Source organism: Eumetopias jubatus, unplaced genomic scaffold, assembly GCF_037043125.1.
Source record: "Eumetopias jubatus isolate StellerSeaLion01/CBP00866 unplaced genomic scaffold, mEumJub1_p1.0 scaffold_9, whole genome shotgun sequence".
In the NCBI taxonomy this organism is placed as follows: Eukaryota; Metazoa; Chordata; class Mammalia; order Carnivora; family Otariidae; genus Eumetopias; species Eumetopias jubatus.
In genome coordinates, this window is record NW_028274815.1 from 81,513,231 (window position 1) to 81,539,320 (window position 26,090).

Consider the following 26,090-nt stretch of genomic DNA (forward strand, 5'->3'; position numbering starts at 1 on the left):
CGTCATTGCAAATAGCAAGATCTCATTCCTTTTGATGGTTGCATAATTTTCCATTGTATGTATATGTATATATATATATATAATATATATATATATATATACATATACAGACCACATCTTCTTTATCCATTCATCTGTTGATGGACATCTTGGCTCTTTCCACAGTTTGGCTATTGTGGACTTTGCTGTGAAGCCTGATTTTTAACTAAGAAATCTTATTTAAAACTAGGAAACCCATGGAAATGTGGTCTAGTCTCATGAAGAAATGCCTACATTTAATCAAGCTTTTTGAAAGATATTTTAGTGTGCAAAATAAAAGTTCATATTCAAGTATAAGAACGTTCAAGTTCATATTATTTTATTTAACAAAATGCTATGCAGAGTTTAACCATGCCATGGGCACTGTTCCCAGTTCACCGGCTCCTGATTCTGTGGTCTCAGCGTGAAACTCATATGATCTTGATAATAAGAGCTTGGACAACTAAATCAAGACTAGAGATAAGCAGACCCAATTCCTCAAATTGACACCAAACATGTCATGGTAAATCTCCTAGCCGTGACAGGACTTTGTATTTCTTCCTCTCAGAGCACATGACTGATGTCCAAATTAAGACTGAATCCCCAAGCAGATGGGCATGCCTGCTCAAGAGCACTTCACCTTGCTCACCCAGTGGCAGTGTGACCTCATGATTAGGCATCTAGCCTTTGGAGCCAGCCTGCTTGGGTTCCATCTCTTAGCAGTATGGGACTCGGCCAAGTTGCTTAACTTTTCTGGGCCTCAGTGTCCTTATCTGTAAAATGGGCATTGTGACAATAATGCTTGCCTCCGTGGGTGTTGTGACAATGAAGGAGTTAACACATGTAAGTCACTTAGGACTGCATCTTGGCATAGAGTGAGTTCTAGATAAAGCTTCACTATTATCATGACATTATTGCGCGGGTCGGCAATTAGTCCCTGAATCCTTCGGAGATGTGGTAAGTTTTAAAAGTGAATTGAATTTACTCTTGATAGAGTCATTCCAGTCATGCATAGCTAGAATCTAATTTTGCAATTAACATTCGTTTTACATGGGGTCCGAGAGTTGAAGGTTATGGTCTTCCTAACAGCCCCCTTGAGGTAGCCTTCTTACTCATAGTTTTCCTCTATGCTCCTGAACTCCTTAGAAAAACTGCCCTTTTCCATTCAAACTGATCTGAGTCCCTACAGGGACTTATATTGGAGGAGCTGACATGTTGGGGGAACCTGGTTTTGGACGAGACTGTGTCACATTCTGGACCATAAGCAGAGCCTTTACAAACCTCTGTAAAGTCTGGCTTACTTCTCATTGCTTGTCCCCTCATTCGTTTTTGGAACTCTTTGCACCAAAGCTGCCAAAACTGGATGAGCTTGTTTAGCTAGTGTTTGCCAAATGAAATGTTGAAGGATATCTGGAAAGGCAGACTCAAGGTCCCAAGACTTCAAGATCACTGAGAACCCAATGAGTAATAATATAAGGGCAATAAACAGCAAGCATTATTTAGCTAAACAAACTGATGCTAAAATAAGGGGAGGTGGTTTGATTGCTTCATCCAGAGGGATTACTCAGTGTTGTCCTTATGTTCAAATATTTATGTACCAAGGTCAAGAATTCTCGGGACATGATGCACCAATATTTTTCAGCAAGTCATGAATTGTGACTACAAGTCAAATTTCAGTGTGGGTGGAGTGATGAATTGCAGGATGCCTTTGAGTGTCTCCCCTTCAAAAGGAGAGAGTGTGTGCACCTGAGGAGACTTCGGGGGCAGAAGCCACAAGAGTTGGAAACTATTCTTAGCTCAGCCTTGGACTTGGAGTTCATTCCCTTCCGTCCTTCAGTTTAGGTAAGCATCAATTACTTATCTAAAATTTATGATAAAAACTTTTCCATACACGTAATAAGAAAAGTACCAGTAATTGATGTTTAGAGGAAATGTGCTTTCTTGAAGTCTGCTTAGGGTTGTTGTGTCTATTGTTCTATTTGCTAGTTTCTGTGTTAGCTCAATCCCTTCCCTGACTTTTTAAGAAAAAACCATCTAGTTTAATGATTCTCTTGGTGAAAGGAAAAAGAAAACATGTAATATTTTTCACAGACCTCCGACTATTCTCAGAAAAACTCTGGTGAACCTTGGGGACAAGTGGAAGCAGGTACACATTTTTGAGGGTTTGGCGTTGTGTCTAGGGCAATTACTTAATGATTAACGGTCGACCCATCACTTTCCTATATTTTTAGTTGCTTTGTGATGACTATGTGCGTGTACCCCTGCATGTGGGTCACACAGCCCCCAGCCTGGGTGGCTATCTGTGGTTTTTACCTTGGCATTTATAACATCGTATTTTCCAGGGTCTGTTGAATTTTATAGTTTTAATTTGTTTCAAAAATAGAAACTAGTTTTCTTTCCTCCTAATTCAGTTTCTTCCAGTACGTTCTCATGATACTATGAAATAGTATGACTATTGTAGGGCCTACGTGGCCCAAAGTTTCAGTAGGAATAAGTGCAATGTTTCAGGTCTGAAATCCTGCTGTTATACATATTTATACCTAATAAATACCTGTTGATTGATTAGTTCTCCTGGGGGGGGGGTATTGAACAAGCAAAAATCATGACAGTAAGTATTTTGCTTGTGATTTTGTATGATTTATGTTTCAGTAAGACCTTGAAACTCTATCCTGCTGTAAATCTCAAGGGATAACATCAACCTCCTAGGGGAGACCTTCACCATCATATGTCACGGATTCACCTTGAGTAATCTCAACAATCAGTTACCAGCACTTGCTCTGGATTGATAAGCTGAGAATGAGACTTTGGGTTGTGGCACTTTTAACAATTCTCGTACATTCCACAGCAGCTAAGTTTAGTAAGTACTGCTTTTCAACTAAAATTGTAAAATTTTTAAATTAAGTAATTCCAAAAATATTTGCCTTGTTTTCTTTCTTAAAGGTTTTATTTATTTATTTGAGAGAGACAGCATGATTATAAAATTTTAAAATTAAGTAATTCCAAAAATATTTGCCTTGTTTTCTTTCTTAAAGGTTTTATTTATTTATTTGAGAGAGATAGTGTGATTATAAAATTTTAAAATTAAGTAATCCCAAAAACATTTGACTTTTTTTTTTAAAAGATTTTATTTTTTATTTGAGAGAGAGAGGTAGCACGAGCTGTGGGGAATAGCAGAGGGAGAGGGAGAAGCAGACTCTCAGCTGAGCAGGGAGCTTGACACAGGGCTCGATCCCAGGACCCCGAGATCATGACCTGAGCCGAAGGCAGATGCTTAATATAACCAACTAAGCCACCCAGGCGCCCCATCATTTGCCCTGTTTTAAACTGCTTGCTTCTGGTTGTTCCTGGAAAATTCATTTATGCCCTGCAGTCATTCTTTATCACTAATCTCTCAGGACAAATTCTTCACAAAAAATATATCATAATTTTAGTTTAACCTATTTAAATACATCAAAATTTAACCTGCTGCCTGCATGTAGGAGAGAGAGAGAGATGTGGCTGCTTTCTCACTAGAGCAATGTAGGAGGGTTACCTCCAAGTTAACGCACTGATCTGTGGTACCCAGTAGAACATTTCATAGAAGATCTTTATCATTTACTATTCTTTCTCAGTGAAAGTGTCACAAAAATGGTCCTTTCTATATTTAATCCTAGAAGGACAAAATATAAGAATTATAATGTTCTATGATCATTTCAGGATCCCATTTATGCTTTGTTTGTTTGTTTGTTTGTTTTTTGTATCTGCAGGCAAATCATCCTGGGGCCTGGAAAATGAGGCTTTAATTGTGAGATGTCCTAGGCAAGGAAAGTCTCGATACCCTGTGGATTGGTATTACTCAAAAACCAACAAAAGTATAACCACCCAGAAAAGAAATCGTGTATTGGCCTCGGGGGAACGTCTTAAGCTTCTCCCGGCCAAAGTCAATGATTCTGGAATTTATACTTGCATTATCAGAAGGTATTAACCAGGCAGCCACCATAATCTTCGGCTTGTTCCCTTTTCTTTGATAATTGATGGTGTGAGCTGTCCTTCCTTTCTAGACCTTTGTGGGACAGCTGGATTTATAAAGTGGTTTGAATAAAAGAGTACTTCTAGGAATGCCATCAGATTGGGGCTTGGGTGATTATGAATTACTTAGAGGTAGAATGGCAAGAATTAATTTGTAGTCCAATTAGGAAAAGACCTAGCTTTCCTAGTGACCAAGAGAACTGAGAGCAATCACTCACTTTGGCTGGAAGTAAGAACAAACCAGCAAAAAGACCCAGTAATCTAGATGTTGGGCATCAAGGAGGCCTATGTGGGTGCAAAAGGGCTCTCACCAGTGCCTTAAACCTGAGAGGTAAGCTGAAGAGGGTTGTGTAAGATTGTGTGCCTGCAAATTACTTACCCTACATGTATATTGTTAAATGTTTTGATCTTGTGTCTGTATTTGGTACACACAATATGTCAGATGAACTACATCAAAATGCAGGATGTGTATAGTTAGGTGCCTAGGTTCTGAGGTCAGACCAGTTTTAGTTTCAAATTCATGTTCTGTCACTAGTTGGCTGTGTGATGCCAACAAGCGACTTCTCTGTCCCTCTCTGTCATCTGTGAAATACATATGATAATATAGCCTACTTCAAAGCATCCTTATGAGAATAAAATAATGTAATGTTAGCACCATGAATGGTACATAGAAAGCTCTCAATAAATACCACTTAAATCTTTGTAATATCCTTGGCATGAAAAGGAGATCTGTTGTATAAAGAAATGGTGAGGGAGTCATTTTCAGGGCTACCACAGGGGCTATGTTTTATCTCAAATGCAACACAAAAAGTATTTAAAACTCTAGATTTTTATAGATATTTTTAAATAAGAAAACAACCCCTGTACATCAGTTGTTTGAAGGAAAAAAAAAAGCAATATTAAGTAAAAGCTTAGAATTGGATAAAGTCATTTCATTTCATAATCCTGAGTAACTTTTTAAATCGTTTGACTTATTTTAATAGTCCTACCTTCAATAAGATTGGATATGTAAACGTCACCATATATAAAAAAAAACCAGAATGCAATATTCCAGATCATCTGATATATTCAACAACATCTGGATCAGAAAAGAATTCCAAAATATATTGTCCTACAATTGACCTCTACAACTGGACAACACCTGTTGAGTGGTTTAAGGTAAAAGGACATTTGGGGGAAATGGATGAAAATTACACAAAACAGGTGCAAGTAAAGAGTCGCTGAAAATGGAATGGAATTTTTCATTGCAGAATTGTAAAGCTCTTCACGGGCCAAGGTATCACATACACAAGACCTTTGTGCTGATTGACAATGCGACTAGCAAGGACACAGGTGATTATACATGCAAATTTATGCACAATGAAAATGGACTCAGTTACAGCGTGACGGCAACCAGATCATTCGTCATGAAAGGTAAGCTACTGAATTTAACAAAATACAATATTTGAAAAAAAATAATGTGGGAGGAATTGTACCCTTCTTGTTGATTTTCCTAGACTGCAGACCCCCTTATCTGCAGGGGATATATTCCCAAACTCCCAGTGGATGCCTGAAATAGGGGATAGTACTGACCTTATATATACTATATTTTTTTCTATCCATACATACCTATGATAAGGTTTAATTGATAAATTGGACACGGTAAGAGATTAGGAACAATAACTAATTAAAAAACAGAAGGATTACAAGAAAATACTGTAATAAAAGTTACCATAGATCTTAGCAAACTCAGCATACGATGTTTTTGTCTTTCCTTATTAAGTCGAGAGCTTTCACCTTTTCACCTCAAGGAAGCGCTCAATGGCCTCTCTCTGGCTTTTCTGCATTGCCTGCATCATTACTCTTGTGCTTTGGGGGCACTAGTAAGTAAAATAAGTGTTACCTGAACACAAGCAGTGGGATACCGTGACAGTCTGCTCATAACTAAGAAAGCTATTAAGTGGCTAAAGGGCATGTGGCAGATAGAGTGTGGATCTGCTGGACAAAGGGACGATTCATTTCCTGGATGGGATGGAGTGGGGCATTGTGAAATTTTATCATGGTACTCAGAACACTGAGCAATTCAAAATTTATGAGTTGTTTATTTCTGGAATTTTCAATGTAATCTTTTCAGACTGAGGTTGACCGTAGGTAACTGAAACCCTGAAAAGTAAAACCGGGGATCAGGGGCACTACTATGCTTCATGGTCCTCCCTGAGAGGTCCTCCAGCTTCATCTCATCTTGCACATTCTCTACAACAGAGCAAAGAGCTTTTCTAAATGTGCTGTCAAGATCTCAGGAATGTTAGAGGGAGTTTACACTACTAATCTAAAGCCAAATCTGTTCTCTCCTCTATGACTTAAACTTTTCAAAGATGGCATGATCTGAATCCTAATAAACTTTTTATGGATGGCAACATAAGTATTTGCAGAGCTAGATTAACTTTCCTTCTCCCAGTTTGTTGTCAGAAGTTCTGTAAGTAGAAAAAAAATCTATTTAATCTCTAATATAACTAACTGGATTAGAAATTTAGTGAGAAGTTCTATAAAGCGATGGATAGATATTGTTGGGTGGTTTTTAATTGTCAACCCAAAGTTATCAGGAGGCAATAAGTCAGCCAGAATGTTTATTTGGGATCAAATAATTGCAGTTTGGGGTACACAGATTTGGGGAGCAACCCAACTAGTGTCCCACTAGGGAGCAAAAGTCGGGGGATTTTAAAGCAAAGAGGGAATGCATGTAGACATCGTTTACAAATAATTCTAATGGGTATTAGCAGTAGAAAGCTAACCTTCATTTAATATAATTGGTGACTAAGGCTATCACAAGCAAGTCTCTTATTGTACCAAGTTGCGCATGTTTGGGTTCATTCTTGGAATATTTATAGTCTCACTAGTTCAAAAGTTCATAGTTCTACCAGTGAGGACATGGGGCCCATCTCCTTATTGGCCTCCTGGCTCCATTTCAAAACCTCCTGACATAAGTGACACCATTCCATTTCACCTTTCACACAATCCTGGTTTGCAATACTTTCTACATTGTCAATGACCTCAAGTAGATAATTTGATTCTAAAGAGTGCTTTTCAAATGTTAAAGTCTCTAAAACCTATTGGTGGTGAAATACCTCACCACCAAGGGTATCAAATCTACAAGGAGTCGGGGTTTCCTTAGTATCACATTATTCTGAAATAAATGAGAATCAAGGGGTGTAGGAATGCAGCAATCCTTCAGAAAACCCCCTTCACTGTCTCTAGGCATCGGTGCCACAGAATTTCCACAATGGTGAAACTCTGTGAGCGGAAGGGTGGACCTATGTGTTTATCATGGTCATAGGGCTTTTTTTTCCCATTCAACAAGCATTTATTAAGTACCTTATATGTGCTGTTGTTTCATGGGACTGTTGAAATCTTCCTTCCTGTAGTGCTGTGCTTATTCTATAGAATTGTACTTTTCTAGAAATTGCCAGGTCATGTAGTTTATTTAATGTGTTGGATTAACATTTGTTTTAATGATATAAAAGAGAACAGAAAATATGAAAGAGTATCATAGGTAGTAAGGGACAGTATTACTTGAATGTTTTCCTTTTCCGTTTGTGTGTATGTGTGTGTGTGTGCATGTATTTGTTGCTGTGTGTCATTGTCAGAAAAATATGAGAAACATTGCTATGAAATAGGATAGAAATATGAAAACACAAGCTTTGCATTGATCACCATCCAATGCTCTCTTAATATTTATATTCTCTTTGTCTTTGATTTAAGAGGAGGAAAGCTTTTCTTGGTTTCCAGTAATTATAGCCCCTCCGCAAAATGAAACAAAAGAAGTGGAAATTGGTAAGAAAACTTTAAGAATGCTATACATGTTACCTGAAGAATCCTTCCGTATGACTCTTGATCTGAATTCCCCAAGCATGGGTCAGGCAGTTAACGTGCTGGATCTTGGTGATTAAATGAAATGTGATGTGTAGAAATATTCACCTGAGCACTTGCTTAATATTAGGAATACCCAGCATTTATATTTGTATTGTACTTGTAACTCATGGTGCTTTCACACATACTATTTTACTTCATTCTTCTCTCCAGGAGGTGGACATTGTTCCCAATTTATGCTTGTGGTTACTTAGGCTCACGTAGGATCAATGACATGCCCAGGGTTGTGAATAATCAATGATAGAAGGATCAGAACCCAGGTTTCCGACTCTGCCCATCTCTGTGTTCTCTGGTTCCCCACCGGAAATGAGATACAGCTCAAAGTTCTTGGCCTATAAGATTAAGTCCCTTCATGAACTGGTTCTTACTGCATCCTGGCTCATCCACAGCTGTTAACCCCACTTGCCCCGTGTCCCCACTGCGCTGACCCCCTCACAGTTGTTACACTAATTAAGGCAGCGTTTCCACGCTCTTTCTTGCTTTTGTTCATGTTGTTCCTCCTTCTCATCTCTCAACAGTGAGCTCAAATACCACTCCCCAATGCCACCCTCTTCGCCTGCCACCAGAACCTCCATCCGATCAGGTCCAAGGAAACCATTTTCGCATACGGCCATGGCAGTGCTGCTCCCTAGAATGACTTCTCCCTCTGTATTCCCAAGTCGTTTGTCAGTTTTTCCATAGAAGACTAGAATACCTTGTATTTTAATCATTTGAGTGTGCTGTTGTCACCTTCTGAGACACTCTGCATTCCTCACCCCTCTGCATACTTCTGGACCCAGGAACCAAGGGCTCAGTAAGGGATGGCTGAATGCATGTCCCCAAGCATGAGGGCAGCCCCCATGCTTTCAGCTCAGGGTGGAGGAAGCCTCAAGTAAAAGGAGTTGTAATAATGGAGAGTGCTCTTGAACGATTCAATACTGGGATTGTAGCTGGGTCGAACAAAACAGTTTTACCAACCAAGGGGCTTCCAGAGAGATGAAGAGAATTCAGTAAAAGGAGAAAGATGTGGAAGAAAGAAGTCACAAAGAAATTCCAATTTAGATTAAAAAGAAGCCCTACCTTATAATCTGGGATTGATGAAGCCAGAGTTATTTATCTCCTTAGTTTACGCAGCAGATGAGAGGCAAGTGGGAGCAGAGCTTCCTCCAAACTGAATGAAGGGGGTGGAGGCAAGGCGAGGGCCTGGGACAGGGAGGGAGGTGCTAACAATAAGGGAGGGGAATGGAATCAGTTCCCGGCACACACCAGATGTTCAATGATTTTTTTTCCCACTGCACACACTATTGGCAGAACTGAATTTTACCGGTGAATTTCGTCACTTCTCACCTAGGAAAACGAGCAAACATACTTTGCTCTGCTTGTTTTGGGAAAGGCTCTCGGTTCATGGCTGGCGTCCGGTGGAAGGTGAATGGAACCACAGTTAAGAACTTTGGTGAAGCAAGAATTCAAGAGGAACAGGAGCAAAATCAAAGGTATTCTTATGCTGAGGTTAAAACATCCCCTTTTCCTCCCACACAATTTGCAACAGCAAAGTAAGCATTGAAAGTAACATGTCCTCTTTTTAATTTTAGCCATGAGCTGACTTGTCAGAACACCATTTTAAGAATAGATGATGTGAGAGAGGAGGATTTGTTGCTGCAGTATGAATGTCTGGCTCAGAGTTTGCATGGTTCGATACGGCACACCGTAAGACTAAAGAGGAGAAGTCCAAGTAAGGAGTGTTCCTGAGACTTTGGTCACCCGAGTTAGCTGCATCAACTGTAAGCTGAAATCATTTGCTTAGAGAACAATGTGTTGGAGTGTGGCTCTCAAGACAATGGAAGTGGCCCATCTCGTAAAATGAGCATCTCCTCTTAAGAATCCTGACCATTTGTCGTATGGTTTCCCAGTTGCTTCTCTACAGCTTTACTTTCCGCTTCTTCCTCCCCTCCCTTCTCTCCCTCCTCCCACCCACCTCTTCCTTCCCTTCCTTCCCCCCCACCCCCACCTTCCCTTCTCGTGTTGGCTCCTCTTTAACACCCAACTGCTTCCTTGGCCATCCTTCTGCTTTTATTAGCTCTCTCTGTCTCACTATATATGAAAGACAACACACTAACAGCAAACGTGAACATGCTCTTTGTTACCTTTCATGACTTTTATGACATGTCATAAACGCGTTCCCTTTTATAATTTTTTTTTTGGTCCTGAAGAATGCACATTTTGTTAGTGAGGCCTGCAGAGTGGATGAAAAAGTGAAGTGCTTAATTACTGCCCATTCCAGGAAGAAGATCTTAGATGCTACTTTGTAGTAAGACATCGTATGCTGTCATTGTTAAACTTTATAAAACATTAAATTTATCTATTTATTTATTTTTCTACTTGCAAAACCGAAAGTATTTACCATCTGGTCCCTTCCAGAAAAAGTGTGTGACCCTTGTATCCTGTCTATTTGAAAAAAAAATTACTTGTGCACTAATACCATACTGTCTTATTTCCTGCAGCTGTACAATCAACTTTGATTTTGGGTAGAGTAAATCTTCCAATTTTGTTCTTCAAGATTGTCTTGGCTATTCTTCCACCTTTGTATTGCCACATAAATTCTCTTCAGATACATTTGGATTATAAACATGTTTTGCTACAAGTTACATAGAAAGTTTTATAGCTTGTTTTATAATTACTTAATGTGTAGTAGAAATCTTTCCATGATACTAAATGTTCTACACCATGATTTTTAATGGCTTCATAGTATCCCATTATACAGAGAAACCATCATTTATTTCACCAAATACATTGTTTGGCTACGTGTCATTCTTTTTCTGTCTTTTTAAAGATTCAATGTATTTAAACTAAAAAAAGAAAACACAACCTGTTCACCCATTTCTCCCACACCCACCCCTATCTCTGGTAACTACCAATCTAAATGTAGGTAAAACTCACGGGAAGTGTGGTAGTTCAGCTCATTTCTTTACTATATCTGTTATTCAACATGCAATTCAGGTACCACCTTTTGTGAGGAGACTTCCTTGGCCACCAGTTTGGAGTCTGTACTCCTTCCAGGTGTTCCTGTAGGGCCCTGTCTCTATCTTTACACTCATCACACTTACAAAAATCTATTTGAGAGTCTGCTGAATGTGACTCTAAGCTCCATGAGGGCAGGAACGGTGTCTCATCCATCTTTGTGGCCTCCATCTGTAGTGCAGTGCCTGGTACCTAGCCTGCACTCAATAACAATTTGTTGAATGAATAAATGAACGCATACCAAAGTTATCAAGGAAAACGATTTTTGTACATTTCCATTGCTCTAGCTATAAGGCCTAATTATTCAACAAAGCAACAGTTTACATTTATGTTTGTTAGGGTGGATAACCTTCCCAGTAACTTGGAAAGGCCAAATTGGTTAGTTTTATCTGAATCTAGCATGCCTTTAATGACTTCATTATAATTTGATGCAATAAAATATAATTATAACAAAAATAGGAAACTGACTACTCTTCAGTAGATCACGTTCAGACACTATATATAATCTTTTACAATGTAACATTCTCTTTCACAAATAATCAGCAGCATATGGAAGCAAGGTGCAGAGAATGATCTGTCTTGGGTACAGGTAATAAGAAGACACATTGTAAAGAATCTGAAACAGCAATAAGACCATCTAAGAGTCATTGTGGGTTTTTTTAAAGATTTTCTTTATTTATTTGAGAGAGAGAGAGAGAGAGTGAGTGAGTGAGCGAGAGAGAGAGCACGAGCGGGGGAAGGAGCAGAGAGAAAGGGAGAAACAGACTCCCCTGCTAAGCAGGGAGCCTGACACGGGGGTTGATGCAGGTCTTGACCCCAGGACCCTTGGCTCAACTCCAGGATCCTGGGATCATGACCTGAGCTGAAGGCAGATGCTTAACTGACTGAGCCAACTGGGCACCCCAGAGTCATTGTGCTTTTAATCATCACCTTACCCAGACATCACTAACCAGTGTCAGTGATGACATACTCCTCCTCTGGGGGCGAAGACTGCTTCTTCCTCCCACTCCCTTGGTATGTCATTGCATGCAATGATGTCAGCAAAAATAGTTTTACAAACATTTCCTTCCTGAGCACCTGTCAACTTCCTCTCCTGTTTGCATTTCCAGGCAAAGACATCTTGTTTGTTAGACGAAGCATTGAATCTAGTATAAATGGGTGGGGAGAAAAATATGGTATTTTTACACTTGTCACTCCACGCACAACTACGTGGAAATTATTTAATGTGTTTGTCACGTAGCCAAAGGGAGAGTTAAGCCCTCAGTTTATACCCCCAAGTGGGATAGAGCCCAGATTGATTTGGATAAACACACAGAGGTACAATGTGATGAAAAAAAATCGGGGGTGATAGATAAGCAGACCACCAATTTGATGTGTTCATGTTAAGTCTCTGCCTGAGGTCATGCTTGGAATTTTCCCTTTAATTTAGACTTAAACCACTGATTTATAAGTTTTTATCAAACAAACAGAATCATGACATTGAGTGCTATCGAGTTCCATGGGTTGCCAGGTTTCTACCAGTAATAACAGAGTCGCCCCAGGACATATGGACCACATCATAATGTAATATCAGGGCAGTCTGGTGGTGGTAGCTGGCACAGTGGATCCCCAAAGAGAGGGGAAGCTGTGCCCTGCCCCCCTGCCCCCCCCACCACCAGAGCTGCCATTGCCTCGATGTCCCCATGCCTTGCTTACGTTGTCACTTTTTGAATGTTCTCTGATGACCTGTGTATTGGAATTGTTTTCATGTTACATGTACTTGGTGACTTTTTTCCTTCTAGTTTATTTGTATGTGCTACCCTTCCCCTGGTTTTCTTTAAATAACATGGTTACACTCTGTTTTGACAACTGTGTACATTAAACAAAAACTGTTGCTACAGCAGTTTGTCACAGTGAATTCCTTTGTTTCTCATCACAAAATAAATTACAGTATCTCGAATTTCAACAACAAGAACTTTAAAAGCTTATGTTCCCGTGATTAAATAAATACTTGACACTCATAGTAATAGTAGTACACATTTATTCATTGTTTCCTTTGGACCTGTCTAAATATTTTCCATTTCTTTCTTATTTATTTGATCAATATTCCACGAGGAAGAGACTGTTACTACCATCCAATATTGCAGATAAGGAAACTGAAGCAAGAGGAGGTTGAAGAACTTACCAAATAAGAGTTAGAGCCAGGACTCAAACTTAGGCAGTGTTTTCTTGTTTTTAAACACTTTCAGAAAGTATTTAATGTTTAGTCACCACATACAAAATTATTTATACAGGTATAAAGTTATGAACAGAAAGATATTGAACTTCAACTTTCTTTACTGTCTTGGATTAACTTCTTTCCTCCCAGTGGAGGCAGCCAGCCATACGTGCAGTTACTTCACCACGATCTCCCCCAGAAATGTGGGTTCCCAGAGGGTATCCAGATAGGACTTTTTTTTTTTAAGATTTTATTTATTTATTTGACAGAGAGAGCGAGAGAGCACAAGCAGGGGGAACAGTAGAGGGAGAGGGAGAAGCAGGCCTCCCGTGGAGCAGGGAGCACGAGGCAGGACTCAATCCCAGGACCCTGGGATCATGCCCTGAGTCGAAGGCAGACACTTAACCATCTGAACCACCCAGACGCCCCCAGATAGGACTTTTAGAGAGAGTGAGCTGGAGGCGAATCCCGTCGAAATGCTTTCCTTAGGGAGTATTTATCATTTATACTGATGACAGTGCAGGTAGTAAGCTCTCTGCCAATTTCCAGTAACAGGCCTCCTCCATTGCCCTCTGGTTTTGAATCTCTTCGCCTTGGCCATTCTTGATTTCACAGGGCTGGATACTCAGGATGCTGATGAGCTATGGGGGGAATCTGTGAATACGGATGAATGATTTTCTATGGCAAGACCGGGACCGCTTTGCTTTGAGACTTCAGACAAAAAATGCAGGGAGAACGCTATAAGAGACAAATCTCCTTTGAGAGTCTTCTTTAAGTGCAACTACTTGTAAGAGGACAGTTAATTCTAAAGAGAGAAGGAAACTTAAGATAGCCAAAAATACCATTAATGAGTACAACTCTTGTATTCAATTTGTGCATATCCGTTACAAGTCCTTGAAATCGGGAACCATCTTGTGCATGCACTTTGTGAAGCAGTGAGTATGTGACACAGTTCGGTGATGAGAAGAGTAGGGGGTGGGTTTAGAACCTAGAACCCCAGTAATCTGACTTCTCCATCAATCATGCTTTAGAGACTTACACGGCCCCTGTCTCTTCCCTGTTTTCCAATGCTGTAAGACCCCAAGACCTTTTGATTCGTTCTCCGTAGTGCCCCGACACCAGGCATATCCGTTCCTTTCTCATTATTACATGAGTCTGAACCCTCCTTATCTTTCACCACAAGTATTGCAGAAACTTCCTGTCCATTTTCCTCTAAGTAATTATGGTCTCTTCTCACATAGACAAATCTTCCCCTACCTTCAGATTAATCTTGTTTGTCAACCCCTCTCATTGTTAACACCCCACTCAACGCTTCTCAGTGGCTCCCATAACGTTCCCGAACAAAGGCAAAATGCCTTAACGGGAGCCTCAAGTCTGGTCAGAACCTAACCCTGAACCACATTTCTTATTGTGTCTTCCACTAATTCCCCAGACTGGATTACTCTAGTTCCTCAGAGAGCACACCACATCTCTGCCCTCGGGCTCACAGCAGCCCCTCTTGCCAGGAGTACATTTTCCTTGTTTTGCGGTTCTATAAAACTTCCCTCCTCCTGCAGGAAGGCTCCACTGCCCAGCCTAGCATGGAGGGAGCACTCCTAAAAGCCTCTGCCAGCTCAAATTACATGTTTACCTCCTATCTTAGTGAAGTTTACATTTCCCTCGACACCTTTTATGCTTTGAGAATCCCCTACAATGCCTAGCCTGCTGCCTTACCCAGAGTAGGCGCTCAACAAATGTTCACTTATTGATTCTTAAAGCAGCCATGAAAATCCCAGGTAGGCATCTCTTGTATGAGTCTCTTGTACTCCCAGTGGAGGTCAGCAGACATGCATTTGTTTATTTTACCGTGTTTTAGTAATAATAGTGATCATTTTTGTCCTCCCCTTATCTTTTGAATAGATGACCAGCAGAGCACCTACTACATACTGGCGGGATTTAGCACCTTGTTAATGCTAATCAATGTCATGGTGATAACGCTGAAAGTGTTCTGGATTGAGGTTATTCTGCTCTGGAGAGAAATAGCTAGATCTTACAAAACTAGGAATGGTAAGTGGCAAGTTTCACCTTTTTCTTCAAAAGAAAAGGATCCATAATGGCTGTTGGCTACTTGTCTGTTGATCCCTTAATAGCTATGCTACTAAACCCAGATTTTGCTTGCTAACTTATTGTCGGCAGATCTTTTTGTTTTTCAGTCCACTCTGAGGCCGTTCTCTATCCTTTTTTGTTGCTCCTTATGGTTCTGAGATTCATCTCAACAGCTCAAATTTCTTCCCCAATAGGCTTACTGTTCCTACTAAATCAAGAACAGAATCAGCCGAAGTCCAGAAATGTTTAAACATACTGGAAAATGTGTATTGGTAAAACTTTATGGAATTCAAAACATTAACAAAAGTGTTCCTGCTTTCCAGATGTGAAGAGCTTAGAAAGGGCCATCAGAATGCAGGTGTATTTTACCAGAAAGCCCACTCCATAAAGAGTCCTACCTATGTGCATAAGTATACACATGAAAGAATACATTTATGCCTGCTAAATCAGACATTCTTTCCTTTGGAGGCAGATATACTTTACATTTTCCATATGGTCCAATCAACGAGGGCTAATTATTTGATTCTCCTTTCGCATTTTCACTTCCTAAGTTAGGGGAAAACAATAGCTAAAATTGAGATCGACTCCAAACAACAGAAGACTCCTTATCCATGACAATAAATATTTACCAATAAATTATTAATTAAATTTGACAATATGGTGGGTGCTAAACTGGACTGACTCTTGCCTATTCTCTACCATTCAGTCTGAGACAGTAAAGGGGGGAACTTGGGATTAAGATGGATTTTTCTGATAATATTTGGTGGCGGTAGATTTTTGTCACCATCTCTGGATTCTAGAATATTTTGGGGGATAGGATACAGGCAACAACAACAATAAAGTTCAGTGAAGAATGTCTAGGAAGAGTCAAATGGGAATTTTCAGAGCCAAGTAATAAAGTTGTACTTCTTGTTCTCATTTTCAGATGGAAAGATCTACGATGCTTATGTCATCTATCCACGGAACTATAAAAATAATCCCGAGAGGGCCAATGCCGTGGGGCACTTTGTTCACCAGATTCTGCCTGATGTTCTTGAAAATAAATGTGGTTATAACTTATGCATTTATGGGAGAGATCTGCTACCTGGAGAAGGTAAAACTATCAACATACATCAAGGACAGAAATTCACATTTGTCAGAAGGCCAAGAGATAGGTGGTCTTACCCCTGTGTTGGGCATAAGACAATCATTATTCCAGGTCTTAAGACCAGAGTTTTTAAATATTTCTCCAGAAGAAGGAGATACTCATTCTTGTTTCTCTTGCTCCCATGGCCAACCTGATCATGAGGTCTTCACAAGAGTATCAGTGATGTGAAGACACGGCGAGGTGGATTGAGCAAAGCACTGCCCCTACTTGACTTCCCATGTCCACCACTAGGGATAACTGACATATATCTTAATTCTTTCTAGATGAACCAAAAGAAGACTCAAAAAACAAAGAATTTTGTTCCAATATCCAGAGGCATTGGCTAAAATATTTGCAAGGATTCAGAGAGTCTTTATGATTTTCCTTGTATTGGAGAAACATTGCAAATGTATATTCTCACAACAACCACTAGAGCTGTCTTCTGTTTCTTAGTATTCCTAGTCGATTTCATGTACCTTTGACAGTTTGTCACAATTCTGGCCTCTCAGTAGCTGTTCTCCTCCTCCTCCCTCTATATTTATGTCAAGTACCCATGAGCCGTCCTTATAGCTCTTCTCAAATTCCTGAGAGAGCAAGAAGTGTTTGGAATGTGAGTGAAGCAGGAGCATCATGAGGGTAAGTCCACTAAAGTTAATGCTTAGTAGACTGTGAATTTAAACTGGCATTTCCACTGCAAAGAGGGATTCAAGCATCTAGAGATTTAAAGGAACACACAGCAGGTGAATCTGGTTCATCCTGGGATATTTGGGCAATGTTAATCACCCCACAATGGTGGGGGAGACTTGTAAAATGAACAATTCAGGAAAATGGAATCCAAGTTTTCTCTAGAGGCTTGCTTTCTCCTCCAGCTCTCCCTTCGGCTCCTCATTCCAGGAGAGAGAAATGAGTCGCAGTGCTCAAATGCTCTTTTCATGTTACACATCTGCTCAGGAAGCTGTTTGCAATGTCACACCACCTGCCACATCTGGCTGCAAACCTTCATCACTTTCGTCTCAGATCCATCGCCCTCATTTCTAGTTTTACCTCCCTCCAGCCCAACGTGAACACCAGCTCGCTGAGGCCCAAGCTTGCGTGGCCTGCATTGTGCTGTTTTTCACCAGGGGACGTTCCCACTTCCCCTCCCTCAAGGATGTCTTCTGACCTTACTTTAACCAAAATAAGATCAGATCTAACAAAACAACATCAAACTTCATTCGTCCCTCCGGAAGAGTTCATGACTGACTGCATCAGTGTATTTCTTCCCATGCTAGTTAACTTCCGGAAGATCGCTCCTTCAAATCCACTCTGTGCCCCCCTCCATCTAGTGGCCCTGGGGGGGGCTGGTCATTATGGAATCCATCACGCCCCTGCTGGGTTTGGCCAATGGAAGCACTGGCAGGAGTTCAGAGGCAGGCATCCCGTGAGGTTGCCAGGGTAGCTGGGCTCTTCTCTCCCAGAACATGGGCTCCTTTAGCTGCCTTTATATTCATTAGCTTCCATAACTGTTTCCTCCCCTTCACACCTGGAGGAGGGTAATCCTTCCCTGTTATTTCGCCTGCTGGGGTCCTGAGGCATCTCTCACTGATTTCCCTTGGCTCTGCCCACATCTTTTACAAATTGTCCTTCATTAACCTCTCTTAAGTCCGTCCTTTTGAGTGTGCCAAGTTTTCTGTTAGGATCCTGAGGTCTCTACCTGGCACTATTCAACATTTATTTCCCTCGTTCCCACTACATGGTTTGGCAGTCTTTCAGCTGCCACCCTCTGAGAATATCTGGAGTGGTTTCCTTTGTGGTTGCGTTTCTTTGTTGTCTCTGTTCCCTCCTTGCTGTGAGAGCTGAATATTTTACACATTCTTCCTAAGTCTGCCCAGAAATTACCTGCCATCACCATGGAGTTGATGCTGTATAAACTCTAACTTGATAAGGGGATCTGGTCTTCCTTAAGATTTTTTCTAGTCTGTATCAAATCAGCTTCTCAAACAGAGATATTGGGGAATGATGTGACTCTAGGACTCCCTTAGAGACTTTAGTCAGTTCAGAGGAGCAAGGGTTCCTAAGAGTGAAAGTACTAAGCCCTCGTAAAACACATAAGCTAATATTCTAAGAAGATAATATGTAGCTAATGAACTTGAATTCTAATTCTCCCACTAAATATCTCTACGTAGCTGCCATTTAACTCCAAAGACTCTGTTTTAGTTAGGACTGATCTACATGGTAAGGAAGAGGGGCTTGGGACTGATGTGCTGCTCACAGCGAGATGGGTAAGTCGAACATAACAGGTGGTCCATCCAAGCCCATTCCCCCTTTCCTGAGTGAAGAACTGATCAGTGTCAGAATGTCATGCCGGATTGAAACCATAATGTTTTTTTTTTTTTTTTTTTTAAGTTCAGAACATTTATGATCAAAGCATTAGACTTAAAAATGCAGCAACAGGAAATGTGATCTTTGTCTTTTATTCCCAGATGCAGCCGCTGCAGTGGAAAGCAACATACGAAAGAGTCGGCGGCAGATTTTTATCCTGACTCCTGAGATGGAGCAAAGCAGGGAGTTTGCCTACGAGCAGGAGATTGCCTTGCACAGCGCCCTCATCCAGAATGACTCCAAGGTGATTCTTATAGAATTGGAGGCTCTGAGCAAACCCGGTGGACTGCAGTTTGGGGAGCTGCAAGATTCCCTCAAGCATCTCATGGAAGTGCAAGGTACCATCAAGTGGAGGGAAGACCACGTGGCCAACAAACGGTCCCCGAATTCCAAATTCTGGAAGCACGTGAGGTACCACATGCCTGTGCCATACAAACCGCCAGAGAAGATACCCAGTTTGGCTTCCCTGAGTGCCCAGGGGCAGTAAGGTTTGCTTTGATGTGCTGATAATGCACCTGATTTCCATTGACCTGAACTCTTCCTTGCTGGATGACGCCACTGGACAGGACACCAGAGCAGAGCCATGAGGAGTGGGGATGTTAAGAGTGTGCAGGCCTCCAGTTTCATCTAGCAACTTTACTTCCATTTTCCTGATTCTGGGGGGATGCAAAATGCCCAGAAATTTTTATCCTCCATCCCCCTCTCTTCACCCCACTTTTCCTTCCTTTTCCTCTTTTGCTGGTTTTTCTCCATGTGGCCTAGGATCTTTCATTATGCTTTTTTCCCCCTCTTTCTCTCTCTTTCCTGTTCTCCTGCTCTTGATTCCTTGTCAATATTCTACATGTGGAACTTTGGAACTTCAAACTGGAAGTGTTAGAGCTAAATTTTCATGTAACCTTGAAGAACACTCAGATTCCCACAAGCAGAATATTAGCAGTGCATCTCATTCCCAACAGACCAGAATTTATTACATTTTATTTGACTGGATGCTAGGTTTTATCATCCCAATGTTGTCGATGTTATTGGAGGGACTTATCCGGTTACCATTATGATCAAGTTTTTGCGGTTCTAAAATTTCTTACAGAGATGTTCATTCTCTTTAGAAATATGTTTTTTCTCACTCTAAAAGTTACGGAAGAACAGAAAATATGAAAGAAGAAAACAGCAAAAATTATCCATAAATCCATCATCCTAAGATAATGAGTTTTAAACGTTGTGGTAAATTTAGTATTTGAAAAAAAATTGAATTTGTGCTGCAACATACCGTTTATGTAGCTGAGCTCCCACAGCATGTAGTTTTACATATTTTTCTATTTTATATCATGGTAAAAACATTTGATGTGTCACTTAAATTTTAACATTTTAAATATTCATAGAATTCTATTTCATGGTTGTGCCACAGCTGATGTGCCTCATTAGTTATCATTGTATATCTGAGCTGTGTTGAATTTAAACGGCCATCATTATAAGTAATTCTTCAGTGACCATGTCAGTATATCTTAGATTTCCCAATTATAAGTTGTTGTTGTTTTTTTAATTTGAGGAACTGGTTTGTTGTGACATTTCTATGAAATCAGTAGGGCATTTTGGCAGAACCATTTGGCAAAAGTGAAGGTTAAGGTGCACGGTCAAGGCCACTCCCATTAATTCCCTAAAGGAGTTCAAATGTCCTCAAGGGGCACAGAGTCCCACTGTGGATCCAGAACTCAGCAGTGTCTTCTCGGCCTGGGAGTCCTGTCAAGAGTTCAGATTTTACAAGTGGATGGAGATCCTACCCTCAGCTGAGCTGCTTCAAAAAGTGTATGATTTGGGTTTGGTTTTTTTATTTTATTTTATTTTATTTATTTATTTGACAGAGAGAGGGAGAGCAAGAACAAGCAGGGGGAATGGCAGAGGGAGAAGGAGAGGGAGAAGCAGGCTCCCCACTGAGCAGGGAGCCAGACATGGGACCTCCATCCCAGGACCCTGGGATCATGACCTCAGCCAAAGGCAGACGCTTAACCTACTGAGCCACCCAGGCGCCCCTATGATTTGGGATTTAACTGCAAAAGAAAACTACATGCCAGACCCTTGACAAGGAGTGTAATTTTGAACTGTCATTCAATGCCTGAAAAGAAATTTCTGTAAGGTTGCCTAAAGAATCTGTAGTTACCCATCCCTCTATATACGGTATAATCTAAATCTATACTCCCCGGATTAAGGTTGCCAGATAAAATACAAGACATCAGTTGAATTCAAAGAATGAAATTTCATCTGAAATTGATCTGAAATTCAAATTTAGCTGGGACTCTTGTATTTTTATTTGCTAAATCTGGTTCCCCTACTCTGGTTGGTTATTGTGCTTTTATATGTTGATATTTGATTTTATTGAACTACTAAAACAATTAACCTGTGGGAAGGATGCCCTCTAGTTGATTAGTTAACATCACATAATTTGGAATCAACAAGCCATCCTCTGCTATCAACCAGCTGTGTGACTGTGAGTAATACCATCAGGAAGAGATGTGCCTTTAATCCTGCTTCCCCACCCACCGAGACTTACAGACCTGTTTTTGATCTGTGGACATAGAGAATTTTGGAACTGATTTTATTTTCCTCTTTACTTTAGCTACTTGAATGCATAGAGCCAAAATTGGGCTCTTTCTCCAGCAAGCATGTAGGCTATAACAAGGAAGTTCTAATAATCTCTTTCCTGTTTTTGACGTATTTTATTTTTAACTATATTTTAACTGTCTATATTGTAAGCTGCTTTGCAAATATTTAGCGCTTGCATTTTTTGAACATGAGCTGAATATCTCTTTGAGAGGGGCAGGGAAAGGAAGGGCGGTGGAGGGGTACACAGGGGAATCAGGCACACTCCTTATTGACCTTATGGGGTTTGAATCCACTGAGGAAACCCAGAGGGATGAGGGAAACACTTCACAGAACCCAGACAGAGCTGGCCCCAGGGCAAACTCGCACATTGCTGAGCTCACTTCTCCAGGACTTCTTTTCCCAAACTTACACATCACCTCCCAAGTCACCTGAGCTTCAGTTTCTGCAACTAAAACATGGGAGGATGGAGGAGAAGAGCTCTGAGGGCTTTCTCAGCTCCAGGAGGCTGATTCCAAGCGCCTGCTCACAGAGAGGCTGCAGAACCGCCAGAAGTCTGGCTTCTCTGGCACCACAGACCTCTCCCGGTTTCTTCATCTGTGCGGCGAGAGTAACAGATGCTTCGCCTACCACACAAGGTAGTGTGAATAAAATGAACTCAGCCAAAACCAATGGGGTACCTACCGTAGGACCCTGGTAAAAATTCTGGTGAATTATAAAAACACAAGGAATTGCCCTTACTCGAGTCAGATTTGCCTACGATAAAATGTAGATCCTAAGTTTGATGAGTCTTGACAATTACATATACCCGTGTAGTTGCCATCCCAAACAAGGTAGAAATATTTCCACCAGGGGAGCCTGGGTGGCTCAGTCAGTTAAGCATCTTAGTCTTCATTTTGGCTCAGGTCATGACCTCCTAGGTCATGAGCTCGAGCCCCAACGTTGGGCTCCCCAGTCAGTGGGGAGTCTGCTTGAGATTCTCCCCCTCCTCCCTCTCCCCACTCATGCCCTCTCTCTCCCTCTAAAATAGAGGGATAAATAATAAATCTTTTAAAAAAGGAGAAATATTTCCATCACCCCCCGGGAAAGTCCCATCCTGCCATTTCCCAGCCAATCCCTCTCCTTCCTGAGAGGCAAACAATGTTCTGATTTCTATCTCCATGGGTTAATTTTGTCAGATCTTGAAATTTCTATCAATAAAGTCAGAGAAGGAGCACTGGGACTCCCTACTTCCACACAACATAACGTTGTGGAGTTGCATCCATATTTTGCATGTGTCCATACTTTGTTCCTCTGTGTTACCGAGTTGTATTCCATTGTGTGGCTGTACACAGTTTAACCTCTCCCTGGTGATTGACGTATGGGTTGTTTCACATGGTACCTATCGTGAATATGGAGACTGTGAACATTCTTGTGGACATGTGCTCTTATTTCTCTTGGCTCGATAGAGTGGTCCCTTTTAGGAAATCGTCAAATTGGCAAACTAATTGTACCATTTTACTTTTCCTCCAGTCATGTACGAGACCGCTCTTGTTCCAACTCCTCACCGATGATTGGTACTGTCAGGTTTCTTTGAATTTTAGTTATTTCAGTGGGTGTTAAAAGAATCTCATTGTGGTTTTAACTTGCAGTTGTCTGATGATTAATGATGTTGAACCTTTTTCATGCTCTTATTCATCAGGAAGATTCATGTATCACTCAGTGAAAGTAAAATCTTCTACACATTTTAAAATTGTGTTGTTTTTCATGTTGTTGATGTGTGGAAATTTTTTAATATATTCTGGATACAATTCCTTTTCAGATAGATGTAAGGTGACAATTTTTCCAGGTTTACCTTCTTACCTCTTCATTTTTTTAATGGTATTAGCAGATGGTTTTAATTTTGATAACACTAAATTGATCAGTTTTCCTTATATTGTTAGCACTTTCTGTGTCTTATCTAAGTTGTTTTGTTTTGTTTTGTTTTAACTTAAAGGTCTGGAGATATTCTCCCATGTATCTTTATGAAATATTCATGGTTCCAGATTTTATATTTAGGTCTATGGTGGCGTAGGTCTATGATATTTGCATATAGGATGAGGTAAGGGTCAACCTTCATTCTTTTTCCCCCATAGAGATATGCCAGTTGCTCCACTATACTTGTGAAAGACTTCTCTTTCTTTATTGAATTGACATGGTGCCTGGTCAAAAATCAATAGGCTATATATGTGTGGGTCTATTACTCTACTTTCTATTATTTTCCATTTATATACTCATGCAAATATCACACTGTCAAGATTAGTATTGCCTTACTCAACAAGTCAGCATAAATCCTCTAACTTTGTTCTTTTTTCCCAAGATTGTTCTAACTATTCTAGGTCATTTGCATTTTCACATAAATTTTAGTAACAACTTCTCAATTTTTTTTGAAAATTCCTCCTGGGATTTGGATTGCATGAAAAATACAGACTCTATAACCTATAGAGCCTAAAAATGTATAGACTCTATAAACTCCACAGTTTGTGCAGAATAGCTATCTTAACAATGATGAAGTTACCTGCAGGCTTCTTATAGATATTCTTAATTAGGTTAGGGATGTTCCTTTCTATTTTCAGTATTCCTAGTGTTATGAATGAAGAAAGGCTATTGAATTTTGTCAAATGCTTGTTCTTACTGTGTTTATTGAGATAATTGTATGATCTTTCTCTTTCATTATATGATGAACTATTTTGCCTGAATAAAAAGGATGAAAATCACTGTCTCATTAAACCCTCTCCCTGTCATGGGTTTCATTCTTCACTCTTGTTGGACAGATCCTACTACAGACCAGTCTAAAAATGTATCCTGAGTTCTACCACACTATAAAAACCTTGAAACACATGTTCTCCTTTGCCCTCCTTTTCTTCTAAACAATTTAAAATCTCAATTCAACACCTCTGCCCCCTCTCTATTACTTCCCAAGAGAGAACCCCACCCCCACCCCCAGCCTAAGCAGAAGGCCTCAGCACAGATCTGAGACTTGAGTGCCTCAGAGAACGGCGTCCTCCTCACTTTGGACGACCTCAGGGAACCGTCCTCTGTCTTTGGGGCTCTTCCTTGGCCTCTTTCTTGTCTGCAGCCCTCCCCAGCTCCTTCCCCTTGACCAAAGACAGGGCCCCTCTGCCCAGTGCAGGCTGATTCCCTCCCCACCTAACTCTAGTGCAAACCTCTCCGTGGGCCTGTAGGGTGCGCAAGGAGCAGCACCGAGCGCCCGGGGCCCGGCAGGTCCCTCGGACACCGCCCACCGCCCGGGAGCTCCCGAAACTTGCAGCGCGCGGCTGGGACCACAGTCAACCTCGGCGCAAGGGCGAGGCGCCGGATTTTCCAGCTGCGTGCGGTCGCGCCCGCGATCGAGCGGCTCCCGGAACTCAGAGGCGGGGCGCCCAGGTGGAGGAGTCCATATCCCTGGCACGCTGCGAGGGGCGCCCCAGACCAGGAGCACCCCGGAGCCAAAGGGCTCGAAACCGGGCGTACCCCCCACCGAGGAACACCGCAAACCGGGAGGGTTCCCGGCCCCCAGCCCCTCCCCGGGAGAAAACCCCGACGAGGAGCATCTCTGATTGGATCATCCCAGACCCGGGACGGTCCGCGGGACGGAGCAGCGCCCCTCCTAGCACTGCGGACACGGAGCTGCGTGCCCCCCACAGCCTCCGCGGCTGCCAGACGCCTTTTCTTTCTTCTTACTCTGTTCTTTTTTTTTTTTTTTCCCACTCTCTCTCTCTCTCTCTCTCTTTCCCCAACCTTCTCTAGTAGCTTTACATCTTTAATCACACTTGCGGCTCCTCTCGTTCCTTTCGTGTTTCCCAGTGCTAGGGAGGCAGCGGATTGCCGTTTCTCTCCTGCTTTTGGAACTCCTACCTCCGTCGTCGCGACCAGAGTGGAGGAGGGACTGCCGCCCCGCCCAGCCTCGGGGGACTCCCCTCTGAAGGTAAGAAGCGGCGCCCCGCTGCCGGGCGCACACCCTCCCCACTACTCTCTGCCGCCAGCACGCCCCGCAAGGGGCAACCCGCAGGGGTTCTGAAAACAAGATCGGTTAAAATGTGTGCCCTTATGTGCACAGATTTTCCTCCACTTATGATGGGGGTAGTTCTGAAAAAGCCGCCCTAAATTGAAAATATTCACTACTGGAACATGCATTGAATACACCTAACTTCCTGAACATCGTAGCTTAGCCCAGCCTACCTTGAAGGTGCTCAGAACACTTACATTAAACTACAGTTGGGCAAAATCCTCTAACATGACGCCTAATTCATAATAAACTGTTGAGTATCTCGTTTAATTGATGGAATAATATACTGAAAGGGACAAACAGAATGGTTGCATGGGTACAGAATGGTTGTAAGTGTATCTGTTGTTCACCGTCATGATCCTCAGGCAGACTGGGGAGTTGCGGCTAGTGGGGATCATAGGGCATATCACTAGCCTGGGAAAAAAATCCAAATTCAAAATCCAAAGTATGGTTTCCACTTGAATGTGTATCTCTTTTGCACCATCAATCAAAAAATCACAAGTGGAACCATCAGAAGTAAGGACTGTGTATGTGTATGTATACATGCAGATATACATGTATATACATCTGTGTATATATAGTTTTAAATATTGAGTGTGTATACATATATGTTCACGTGTCTGTAAATACACACACATATATGTGCGCACACACACACACACACACACACACACGAATTGGTGAGCCAGCATCATTGACTTTCCCTGATAGTATAATTTCAGAGGTTAAAACTTGCCAATATTTCTTTTTTTCTGAAAAAGGGAGAACAGCTA

At 41.3% G+C, this 26,090-nt stretch overlaps 2 protein-coding genes across 6 annotated transcripts in view; both read left to right on the forward strand.

Annotated features, from left to right (window-relative positions):
• IL33R (interleukin 33 receptor) overlaps positions 1-24,081 on the forward strand; it is a 38,448-nt gene extending 14,367 nt beyond the window's left edge. The window contains exons 2-12 of one of the 2 annotated variants that reach the window (XM_028104093.2): positions 1,621-1,860; positions 2,668-2,875; positions 3,765-3,975; positions 5,010-5,184; positions 5,277-5,439; positions 7,765-7,836; positions 9,263-9,404; positions 9,504-9,643; positions 15,026-15,172; positions 16,137-16,304; positions 18,800-24,081. In XM_028104093.2, the coding sequence (XP_027959894.2) occupies positions 2,815-2,875; positions 3,765-3,975; positions 5,010-5,184; positions 5,277-5,439; positions 7,765-7,836; positions 9,263-9,404; positions 9,504-9,643; positions 15,026-15,172; positions 16,137-16,304; positions 18,800-19,185 (1,665 nt within the window). In that variant the 5' untranslated portion in view covers positions 1,621-1,860; positions 2,668-2,814 and the 3' untranslated portion in view covers positions 19,186-24,081. The remainder of the gene's footprint in view (positions 1-1,620; positions 1,861-2,667; positions 2,876-3,764; positions 3,976-5,009; positions 5,185-5,276; positions 5,440-7,764; positions 7,837-9,262; positions 9,405-9,503; positions 9,644-15,025; positions 15,173-16,136; positions 16,305-18,799) is intronic. The other variant, XM_028104094.2, reaches the window with a different exon arrangement.
• Positions 24,082-24,544: 463 nt separating this feature from the next.
• IL18R1 (interleukin 18 receptor 1) overlaps positions 24,545-26,090 on the forward strand; it is a 36,617-nt gene continuing 35,071 nt past the window's right edge. For 3 of the 4 annotated variants that reach the window (XM_028103893.2, XM_028103889.2, XM_028103892.2), the window contains exon 1: positions 25,147-25,236. The gene's annotated coding sequence lies outside the window, so the exon portion shown is untranslated. Of the gene's footprint in view, positions 25,237-26,090 lie in introns of all 4 variants that reach the window. The other variant, XM_088026603.1, reaches the window with a different exon arrangement.